We start from the raw sequence: 11,767 nt of genomic DNA on the forward strand, positions 1-11,767 counted from the left end.
CTATGACCATGAGTGTACAAATATCTGAGAATCTGCATTTCACTTCTTTTGAGGGTATACCCAGACGTGGAATTGCCGGATTTGCTGGATCATATATATGGCAATTCTATTTTTAATTTTTTAGGGAACCATCATACTTTTTTCCATAGCGACTGTACCATTCTACCTTCTCACCAACAGTGTATAAGGGTTCCAATTTCTCTATACCCTTGTCAACATTTTTTTTTTGTAGTTACCATTCTAACAAGCATGAAGTAGCATCTCGTTGTGGTTTTGATTTGCATTTGCCTAATGATCAGTGATGTTGAGCATAGTTTCATATCCTTATTGGCCATTTGTGTATCTTCTTTGGAGAAATGTCTCTCCAAAATCCTTTGTCTATTTTAAAATTATGTTTGGGTTTTGTTGCCGTTGTTATGGATGCAAGACTTTTAACACCCTTTTATCCCCTCAAGTTTTGTACTTTGGTTTTTGAGGTAAGTTCCCTGGCAGCTTCTCTGTATTTTTGACCAATTCTTTCTCCTCAGCTCCTGAAATGTAGAGATGTTAGCCAAAGATCAAGAGGCATCTGAATTCCTTTTTTGTTTTTTAACATTTATTTATTTTTGAGAGAGAGAGAGAGACAGACAGAGCGAGAACAGAGGAGGGGAGGAGAGAGGGAGAGAGAGAATCTGAAGCAGGCTCCAGGCTCTGAGCTGTGAGCACAGAGACCAACAGGGGCTTGAACTCATGACCTGTGAGATCATGACCTGAGCCGAAGTCAGACACTTAACTGACTAAGCCACCCAAGTGCCCCTGAATTTCTTTAAATAATTACCACAACAAACTCAGAGATGAGTAATTATTTACTGAGTAACTATAGTGTGCACGTTAGTAAAAAAACGATAGTAACAGGGGCACCTGAGTGTCTCATTCAGTTAAACATCCGACTCTTGGTTTTGGCTCAGGTCATGATCTCATGAGTTCTGTGCTAATAGCCTGCTTGGGATTCTCTCTCTCCCTCTCTCTCTTCCCCTCCCCCACTTGTGCTCACTCTCTCTCTTTCTCTCTCTCTCTCAAAATAAATAAACTTTTTAAACAAATGATAGTAACAATATCTCACTTCTATATGATTCCTATATGTGCCTGGCATTTTGTACCCATTACTCATTTAATCTCATAAGTCTCTGTGGTAGGTATTATTACGAATCCCATAATACAACTGTGAAAATTAAGCCACGGAAGATTTAGGCGACTTCCCTAAGACCTGCAATAAACCATGGGAGATGCTACTAAGGGTTCCTCTTTGCAAGAAACCCAAAGGAAAAGACAAGACTAGCACACTAGAGTTAATATGAAATAATGCAGCATTCATAAAAACTAATTACTCTTTCAACACAACTACTCTATATATGGGTTTACTTTTTTACTCTTATTAACCGTCTTTATGATCTCTCTGCACTGCCCTGCAAACGGGATGAGACACTCTGAAAGAAGTCATAATCACTCCTCTAAAGGATCAATTACTCAGCAATCATGTAAAGGTTCCTCTGTGCAAAGTTCTCGACTAGCTGACTTGGGTGAAAGGATCTAGTATTTCCTTGTCCTTGCAGAACTCACGGTCTTTGGGGAAGACATGAACATGGGAAATGCTTAAAGGAAGAAAAGATCCTCTATCTAGATGATTTAAAGTGTACAATTCAGTGGTACTCAGTACCTTCACCATGTTGTGCAATCCATTTCCAGAACTTTTTCATCACCCCAAAAGGAAACTTCATACACATTAAGCAATTGTCTCTCCTCACACCCTCTTCCTTTTCAGCCCCTGACAACCACAGTCTGCTTTCTGTCCCTATGGATTTATATTTCATATAAATGGAATCATACAATTAGTGATCTTTTGAGTCTGGCTTCTACCACTTTGCATAATGTTTTCGAGGTTCCTTCCCATTGCAGCAAGTATATCAGTACAATTTCATTCCTTTTTATGGCCGAACAGTATTCCATGGCATGAATATACTACAGTTTATCCATTCATCCACCAATGGGCTGTTTCCACTTCCTGCTATCATGAATTGTGCTGTTGAGAACATACGTGTGCAAACATTTGTTTGAATATTCATTTTCAATTCTCTTGTGATCCATATCGAGAAGTGAAATTACTGGACCATCTGGTAATTGTATGTTTCACTTTTTGAAGAACCACTAAACTGTTTTCCACAGAACCTGAGACATTTTACGTTCTCACCAACAATGTATAAAGGTTATGATGTCTCTGAATTCACCAACACTTGTTATTATCCATTTTTTTATGATAACCGTCTTAGTAAGTACGAAATGGTATCTCACTGTGGTTCTGATTTGCATTTCTCTAATGACTAATGATACTGAACATCTTTTTATATTATTGTTGACCCTTTTTTAATCTTATTTGAAAAACAATTTCTATTCAAGTCCTTTGTCCATTTTTTATTAAGGTTTTTTGCCTTTTTATTGTTCAGTTATAAGAGTTCTTTATATATTCTGCATGCTAGACTCTTATTAGATATACAATTTGCAAATATTTTCTTTCATTCTGCAGAATGCCTTTTCACTTTCTTGATAGTGTCCTTTGCTGCACAAGTTTTAATTTGATGAAGTTCAATGTAGATATGTTTTTCTTTTGTTACTTATGCTTTTAGCGTCTTATCTAAGAAATCATTGGCAAATGTAATGTCATTCAAGATTTAGCTTTGTTTTTCTCTAAGAGTTTTGTAGATTTAGCTTTGAAGATATTATTCTTTCCTCATTAATTGGTCTTAATACCCTTGTCAAAGATCAAGTGACCATGGATGTATAGGTTTATTTCCGGATTCTCAATTCTACTCTATTGATCTATATGTCTACCTTTATGCCAGTAACACACTGTTTCCATAACTGTAGTTTATAGTATGTTTTGAAATCAGGAATGTGAGTCTTCCAACTTTGCTTTTATTTTTCAAGATTTTTTCAGCAATTTGAAGTCACCTGCAATTCCATATGAGTGTTAGCATTGGCTTTTCCACTGGCCGTGTTGGGCTACCCCCATTCCCTTTGCATTCGGGAACCTTCCGTAGGTTTATTTTGTGAGATCAGGCTTTAGGTTAGGTTTTTATTTTTTAAAAAAATGTGTGCAAGCACAATTGATTTTTAAAAATTGCTTTTATTTCCCATGACTTAAAAATGAATAATAGTCTAATACACAGCATAACACTAAACAGGTGGTCTGTGAACAATAAATACTTAAATAGTATGAGTAGCACGAATATTTCAAATAATTTAAATAAATAAAAAATACAAAAGATTTTAAGCTATAAGCAAATGAATTGTGCATTTCTCTGTTCTAAACAGCTTACTGCAACTTATAACATTTACTATGATTTTAAATAATCTCACACATTTGCTATTATTCCCTTTTCATATGGCATAAAATTAGAGATGAAGATTGCACTCTGAGTCCTAGAAAATAGCCAGTTAGTTGGCCAGGTGAACTGTTTCCAGACTCAGCGTCCTTTTTATTTCCTGAATGTCCCTGTGAGCTTGTTAATGACGAGCAAGCATCTTCTGATTTCTACCCTGACAACCTCCCAGGCACAGTGGCTGTATTCTTTCTCTTTAAGATAGAGAATGATTCCTTGGAAGTATCTCTTCACAGCCAGTCTGGAGTTCTCATTTCCCAGGGGTAGCTGTTCCATGTTCATTTCCTCCCTCAAACACGTCTCCAGGTCATCCAGCTGTTGGTAAAGTCCAACAAGGAATCTGTCCAGAAGCGTCTCATCCCAAGCCACAAAGGAGTCGCTTTTGCTGAAGAGGTTGAAGATCTGCTGGAGCATCTCATGCACGACAGCTGTCACTTGTGTCTTCTCAAGCTGGTTCCCAGCCACAAGTATCTGAGGAAAGTTGAAGTCAGTCCTGTCCTTCAGACAGGACAGAATGGAGACTCTCTCCATTTGACTCAAAAGCGTGAAGGTTTCTGGATTGCTCGGACGCAGGTCACAGTCCAGAGAGTAGGCAGGGCTGGAGCACAGCATCACCAGAGCCAACAGCACAGAGATTGAGAGAGCCATGAGGCAGCTGGAGGGTGGGATTCTGCAGGACTGCCTGAAGAGGAAGTCTCAGAAAGTTCTAAGAACTTTGGGTGATGAGTGCCTTTTAAATCATGAACATAGAAACTTTCATTTTCTGGGTTTTTCCATTTTTGCCCAGTCTTTTCCTTTTCAATTTTTTTTTTTTTTTTTACAAAATCAGTAAAAAATGTACATTTATTGACATGAGTGCCTAGATGGGGGACTCCAACCACATGTGCCAGTGCAGTATCTACACAGCATTATAACATATTTTTCATACCACCCAGATTGTTCTTGGGGAGAAAAGCCTAGACCAAGTCAGAAAAGGGAGAAATATTTATGCAAGAAATGATGGTCTTTCTAAGTCAACAAGAAATATAAAAAAGCTCTTAAAACAGGAGATTTAAATTTTTCTTACTTTTTTCCTTGTTTACACTTTTCTGCCTTCTTTAAAGCTTTTCAGTTATATATATGCCTCAAAGATATCACTTGAGTTTCATCTGAAAACTCATGGAAGATACTGTTTGGAAAACAATATTGCAGATATCATTTGTCAAAATGGCCTGCCAAGCACTTTGCTAGGTGCTCGTTTCCCTAAAAGTTTCAAGTTTGCATTCAAGGGTGTGAGTCTCTTGGTTCTCTACCAAGTACAACCTTTCATAGTAAAAACTTTGCCTTAATCATTGTGTGGTAATTCAGACAGCCTCATATCCTTAGATATTCCCTCGACAAGTGATATCCTATCACGTACTCAGGGCTAATGGGGCTGTAATGGTATTCAAAGCTTATCGTGATGGGGCGCCTGGCTAGCTCAGTCAGTAGAGTGTGTGACTCTTGATCTCAGGGTTGTAAGTTGGTGTCCCATGTTGGGTGTAGAGATTACTTAAAAACATAAAATCTAGGGAAACCTAGGTGGCTCAGTCGTTTGAGCATCTGACTTCAGCTCAGGTCATGATCTCATGGTTCCTGAGTTCAGTTCCAGCCCTGCATCTAGCTCCCTGCTGTTCCCACAGAGTCCGCTTGGATCCTCTGTCCCTCTAGCTCTCTGCCCCTCCCCCACTTGCATGCTCTCTCTCAAAAATAAGTAAACATTAAAAAAATAAAAATTAAAAAAATAAAATCTAGGGGCGCCTGGGGGGCTCAGTCAGTTAAGCGTCTGACTTCGGCTCAGGTCATGATCTTGCGGTTTGTGAGTTCGAGCCCCTCATCAGGCTCTGTGCTGACAGCTCCGAGCCTGGAGCCTGTTTCAGATTCTGTGTCTCCCTCTCTCTCTGCCCTTCCCCCATTTGTGCTCTGTCTATCAAAAATAAATAAGTGTAAAAAAAAATTTTTTTTTAATCTAAAAGAAACCCAACAAAGCATATCATGATATGTGTTCATTGAATCTGTAATATATAGATTATTTTTAATAATATTAATGGCAGCAGTATTAATTCCAATTATATGTAGGTTCTCAGCAAAGCGTTTTGCAAACATTATTTCATTTTATCTTCACAACTTTCCTAAGAGGGAATTACTGTAATTATTTGCATTTTGCAGATAAGGAAACCAAAAACTCAGAGAGGTTACTTAACTTGCTAAAAGACACAATTTGCTACATGAGTGGTACTTCACCAGCTGCACTGTTCTGCCTCCATATTACTCCTTAACTTTAAGCATTCTCTTTTGGCTACATTCTCTATGCTTGTGATTAAGTAATCAATTTAACTATTTGTTTACCATCTGACTGCCCTGATAGACTATAACCTCCCTGAGGGCAGTAATGTATATCTTGAGTGTCACAGAGGAGGCACACAGAGAGTTTTCTGTCCCATAACAAATACAAAAAGGACTACATGTTCCAAATACGAGTAGGACTTAAATTTGTGGGCTGTGTCAGAAAACAACAGTCTTCCGAAAACAGAGATAGTAAGAATAACTTTTATTCTGCAATATTGTTTTCTAAACAAAATCTCCCGTGAGTTTAAGACCAACTCAAGTGAGATGCATCTTAAATGGATTCTTTTTGTTTTTACCTTTTTATTTTATTTTCGATATATGAAATTTATTGTCAAATTGGTTTCCATACAACACCCAGTGCTCCTCCCAAAAGGTGCCCTCCTCAATACCCATCACCCACCCTCCCCTCCCTCCCACCCCCCATCAACCCTCAGTTTGTTCTCAGTTTTTAAGAGTCTCTTATGCTTTGGCTCCCTCCCTCTCTAACCTCTTTTTTTTTTTTTTTTTTTTCCCTTCCCCTCCTCCATGGGTTTCTGTTAAGTTTCTCAGGATCCACATAAGAGTGAAACCATATGGTATCTGTCTTTCTCTGTATGGCTTATTTCACTTAGCATCACACTGTCCAGTTCCATCCATGTTGCTACAAAGGGCCATATTTCGTTCTTTCTCATTGCCATGTAGTACTCCATTGTGTATATAAACCACAATTTCTTTACCCATTCATCAGTTGATGGACTTAAATGGATTCTTTAATCTGGATGATTTCTGAAAATACATCAGATGGGAGCAGGGAGTTTCAAAGATCCAGTAGAGATCAACAAAACACACCATTTGAAAGACAAGACTGGAATCTAGCAAGTGAAAAGAAAGCTGTATCCTCTTCAAGGGTATTGCAGTATCTCTGGAATAAGCGAATGGTGCTTTTTGGTGACTAAGAATGGCAGCTGGAGAGAAAAACTTGCTAAGTATTAATCTAAGATAGGAAGATAGGAAGAAGATCAGAGAAGGCCCAATCTAGTGGCTAGGAGAGTGGACTCTGGGGCCAGACTGCCTGGATTACTATCATAGCTCCAGCCTGTGTGTGTGTGACCTTGGGCTTCTTGTTTTTCTCCTCTGTCATATGGAAATAATAATCATATCGATTTCACTGGGTTGCTGTGAAGGTGGGATGACGTCATGTACCTGTAACAATGCCTGGGCAAAATAAGTACTCAACAGCCGTCAGCCGTTATCACAACGGAGAAAACTAACCCATCCAACTATGGGAACTGGATGCAAGTTTTCCCTGAAGTGATTGGCTTCTCTTCCTTCTCAGCTCACTAATAAACACTTTTATTTCTAATGTCATCTCTTCTGTGTTCATCTAGCAGGTGTTCACATGACAGGGAGTGCCCTGTCCCAGTCACTAACGTCTATCAGCTTCCAGGTAATAACTGACCTCTCACACATTAATAAAATGGCTGTCTGATCTATAACCCAGTCTCTTGAGGGTGAGTTGGTACGACTAAATCCTTGGAATCTGATCACCTCTGTTGATAGAGAAAAAAGTAGATAGGTGATAGACAGACAGATAGATAGATAGAGGGATAGACAGATTTGCGGATTCAGCAAAGCCGAAAACTAGCCCTTTAGGTAACCGCCCACCTTAAAAAAAGCCAGCTGTCCTCCTTGGGGACCTTTCTGCAGGGAAACAATCTCACACAGACTTGTTTGAAACCTGCCACTCTATAGAGCTCTTAATCCCTTGCAGAGGTTTAGTGACATTTTGTCATTTGGACAGAGAAGATGTCACTTTTTTTTCCCTTTCATTTTCAGCATTTACTTTCCATTTGTCTTTTGTGCATTACGTTTTTATGACTGCTTCCTTTTACTCTCTAGGAACGTTAAGAGAGAGAGGGAAGCTCTGATGTTTTGAAAATCATAGAGGAAATGCCATCTCTTCTTTTCTCTTACATTTTCCCTTCCTTGTTTCCCAACAAACCTCAGAGTGGAAATAGAAAAGCACTAGGACAGCTTTCATAAAGAGAAAAGACAAATACAAATGAAAGGCAACGATTTTATAATTATGCCAAAATAGCAAAGAACAACAAGGACTGTTTAACCATGACTCCTCCTGAGCTAAGACAATGGTCTGGGCTAACACAAAGAGGCCTGCCACAAAGCAGCAAACACACTTTCTAACAACTTGAACACCTCTAAGGTAGCAATGGCTACTCTTTACTCTTGTGGGCAAGACTGGAGGTTTAATCATGTTAGTATAGCTTGAGCTCACGGTAATAATTGGCACAGAAGAAATGCTCAGTAGTCTTCTCAGTGAAGCAGAGTAAATAACACCAAATTTGACAAACTACGTATTTTGCAGCAGAGAATAGGGTGACATCCATGCATATGCAAGTCAGGTTATCTTTCACACCTGACCAATACTTCTAAGAGGGCCATCTGGAGGAGAGGGGAGAAAGAAGATTTTAAAAGAAAGCCTTAGTAAAGCTTCCTTAGAAGTTGTTCTTAACATCAGGAAGAAAGATCCAGATAGCTCTATCATTAGTTCAAAGTTGGTTTTTATTACGATAATAAACATTCCATTGACTTAGAACTTCTACTTTTTTAGTGAATAAATTTTTCTTCAATTGTAACAATACAGAAAGAGTTGAAACTGATGTCAACTTCAGACCCTTCAAAAGAAAGGAAAGCCCAAAATGGAGAAGAACAAAATTCTGTGGGAAATTTAGAAAATGAAAACTCTTATGCTTAATATTTAAGAAACACATAGATGGAGGATTTTCAGAGAAGCTGGACAAAAGCTCATCATCTCCCATCTCAACCAGAAGGACGTCTTGAAACTTACCAATGGCTTTTTCAATTTCTTTACTGATGGCATTAGTGTTGATCTTGTCCCACTCTCTGACCTCCATTAGCTGTGACCTGCCTCAGAGCTTTGACTTGGGAAAGCAGGAGAGCTTCACAGCTCTCAACCAAGTGGTGCCGATCTCTCTTTCCCGTCTGAAGTACAGGACTGACTTCAAATTCCCCCGGGGAGCAGCTGGAGGGCGGGGAGTTCCGGAAGGCCCAGGCCGCCGCCTTCCTGAGGGAGCTGCTCCAGCAGACCTTCAACCTGTTGCACACGGAGCGCTCCTCGGCGGCCTGGAGCCCCGCGCCGCTGCACGGACTCCGCTCTGGCCTCCACCGGCAGCTGGAAGCCCTGGACGCCTGCTTGCTGCAGGCCACGGGCGAGGGAGAGCGCGCCCCGGGGATGCACGGCCCTGCCCTGGCCATCAAGAGGTACTTCCAGGACATCCGCGTCTACCTGGAGGACGAGGGATACAGTGACTGCGCCTGGGAAATTGTCAGGCTGGAAATCAGGAGTCGCTATCTCTTCATTTACAAGCTCATAAGAAGACTCAGGAATTAACAGGAGCCTGGTTTTCAGTGACTAATGTCCTAGCTCAGGCTTTTAATTGTTCATTTATTTCCAAAACTGTTATTTTTTGCTTCAGTTATAAAATAATACGAATCATAGTTGGCGTATTTTTATCAGTAATGTTAAGCACATCTATGCCCAGCTAGTTTCACAATTGGAGAAAATGTAACTGGTGCCCTGGGGCTGAACCTCATTTTATAAAATGTTTATGTATATATTTACTTATATTAATTTATTATTCATTTTTATGGAATTTGCACTCGTATGTTCTATTTTTATATAGAAGTATTTTTACATTTTCATCTTTAATAAAAATGTGAGGTTTTTTTAATTATTAAATTTAAGACGTTTCTCTTCCTCTTTTTTTTAATTTCTCTGAGGTTCTAATTCTGCACACTAAACATAAAAATATGTGGTGCACTTCATTCATTCATTTATTGGCCTTGGGGATAGAGTCTTGATTATGGGTATGTAGTGTCTGTCCTTCTGGAACTTACATTAGAGCGAAAGACATAGCCATTAAAGAAGTAGTTGTGAGGCACCTGGGTGGCTCAGTCGGTTAAGCGTCCGACTTCGGCTCAGGTCATGATCTCATGGTTTGTGAGTTCAAGCCCCCCATCAGGCTCTGTGCTGATAGCTGGGAGCCTGGAGCCTGCTTTGGATTCTGTGTCTCCCTCTCTCTCTGCCCCTCCCCTGCTCATGTTCTGTCATCCCTCAAAAATAAATAAATGTTAAAAAAATTAAAAATAAATAAAGAAGTAGTTGTAATGTAATTAGGTATTTACATTTGGGATCTGGGCTACGCAGAAAGAAAAGATGTTCTGGCAGTGAGTTTCATGGGTAGCTCATTTATACTACCTTCAGTTTTCCCCAGGGAAGTAATATGAAGTATGAGGCTGGAAAGATGAGCGGGTGTTTGGTAAGTATCACGTGGAGGGCAAAATATCACAGGGAAGTTAAAAGGAGCTGCATAGGGAGGGAGTGGCCCTGTAGCAGGAAAGGGGCTGGTACTTCAGAAAGAGCGCAAAACACCAGAGTAGGTGGACTGTACCAACAGATGGAAAGTATGGCTTGTCATGACGCTGGAGAAATGAAAAGAAGTCCAGCAATAGACTATGTTAAAGATGTTAGACTTTATCTTAGGAACCAAGGAAAGTGACTTCAGGATTTAAAGTAAGAGAGTAGCCTGACCAGAGCAGGTGCAAGGAAATTCATTAGACTTGCAGTTCTCAAAGTGTGGTCTGTGGCCTGGGAAACCTGGGTGGCTCAGTCGGTTAAGCGTCCGACTTTGGCTCAGGTCATGATCTCATGGTTTGTGAGTTCGAGCCCCACATCAGGCTCTGTGCTGACAGCTCAGATCCTGGAGCCTGCTTCAGATCCTGCATCTCCTTCTCTGTCTACCCCTCCCCAGCTCACACTCTGCCTCTCTCTCTCTCTCTCTCAAAAAGAAACACACATTAAAAAATTTTTTTTAAAGTGTGGCCTGTGGGCCCCTAGAGGTCCCCAAGATACTTTAAGGGGATCCAGGAAATCAAAAATACTTTGGTAATAACATCCAGACATTATTTGCTTTGTTTACCGCATTAACAATTTGCACTAATGGTGTAACACCAACAGTGAATAAAACTGCTAATGCCCAAGTGTCAATCAAGGCAGTGTCACCAAAATGTACCAGTAATTATTATATTTTTCACTGTAATATACTTGGAGCAACAAATAAAGCCAGTTTCACTTAATAATGTCCTTGATGAAATAAAAAGATTATTAATTTTATTAATAATTAATAATAATAATGATTAAATCTTGACTTGTGAGTACACATCTTTTGAATATTCTCTGTGATAGTCTTTTAATATTCTGAGTGACAAGCACGTCTGCTGCATGCAAGATGATCGTTTTGAGGAAAACCATTTATATGATTGTTAGAGTTGCGAGCTAAACTAGCCACTCTTCGCAGAATCCGTTTTCACTTGAAAGAATGACAGACAGACAAAGCATGGCTACTCAGACTTAGGTATTTGACAAACACTTTCTCAAGATACTTACAAAGTGAATTTGTTACTTAAAGAAAAATATTAGTTTCCAATGATAACATTTGAGCTTTCAATAGAAAATTAAAATTGGGGGGGCAGCTGGGTGGCTCAGTCAGATGAACATCTGGCTCTGGACTTCAGCTTGGGTCATGAGCTCATGGTTTGTGACTTCAAGCACCATGTCTGGCTCTGTGCTGACAACGTGCAGCCTACTTGGGATTCTCCCCCCCCCCCTCAAAATAAATAAGTAAACTTAAAAAGAAAAGAAATTAAAATTTTGGAAAACCTATCACTGCAAACTTGACAACTTTTCAATACTTAAAAGACTTTTGTGATGACAACAATGGTGATATTAACAAATAAATTACTTGGTTATAATAATTGAAATATATATAGATTTGTAATGTCAGAATATCTTAGTGAACAGATATTTTCATTTGGAAAATGAAAGTGATGCATATATTACAAAATTATGCCTGGGTGAAAGAGATCTATTCAAAGAGCAAGTCAGATTGATGGGTTTTTTGTAATAG

The 11,767-nt window shown here is 39.4% G+C and overlaps 2 protein-coding genes across 2 annotated transcripts; one reads left to right on the plus strand and one right to left on the minus strand.

Annotated features, from left to right (window-relative positions):
• Positions 1-3,512: 3,512 nt before the first annotated feature.
• Positions 3,513-4,064, minus strand: LOC122475087 (interferon alpha-2-like). The gene has a single exon (XM_043566766.1). It carries the CDS (start codon positions 4,062-4,064, stop codon positions 3,513-3,515), a length of 552 nt encoding a protein of 183 aa, XP_043422701.1.
• Positions 4,065-8,630: 4,566 nt separating this feature from the next.
• On the plus strand, positions 8,631-9,192 carry LOC122474388 (interferon omega-1-like). The gene is given in 2 exon segments (XM_043565272.1): positions 8,631-8,816; positions 8,818-9,192. Coding segments are annotated over 2 exon segments (561 nt in total).
• Positions 9,193-11,767: the final 2,575 nt, after the last annotated feature.

The sequence above is a fragment of the Prionailurus bengalensis genome, chromosome D4 (genome assembly GCF_016509475.1).
Source record: "Prionailurus bengalensis isolate Pbe53 chromosome D4, Fcat_Pben_1.1_paternal_pri, whole genome shotgun sequence".
Taxonomy (NCBI): Eukaryota; Metazoa; Chordata; class Mammalia; order Carnivora; family Felidae; genus Prionailurus; species Prionailurus bengalensis.

Coding starts and splice junctions, on each gene's coding strand:
- LOC122475087 (XM_043566766.1), bottom strand. CDS start 4,064: ATGGCTCTCTCAATCTCTGTGCTGTTGGCTCTGGTGATGCTGTGCTCC.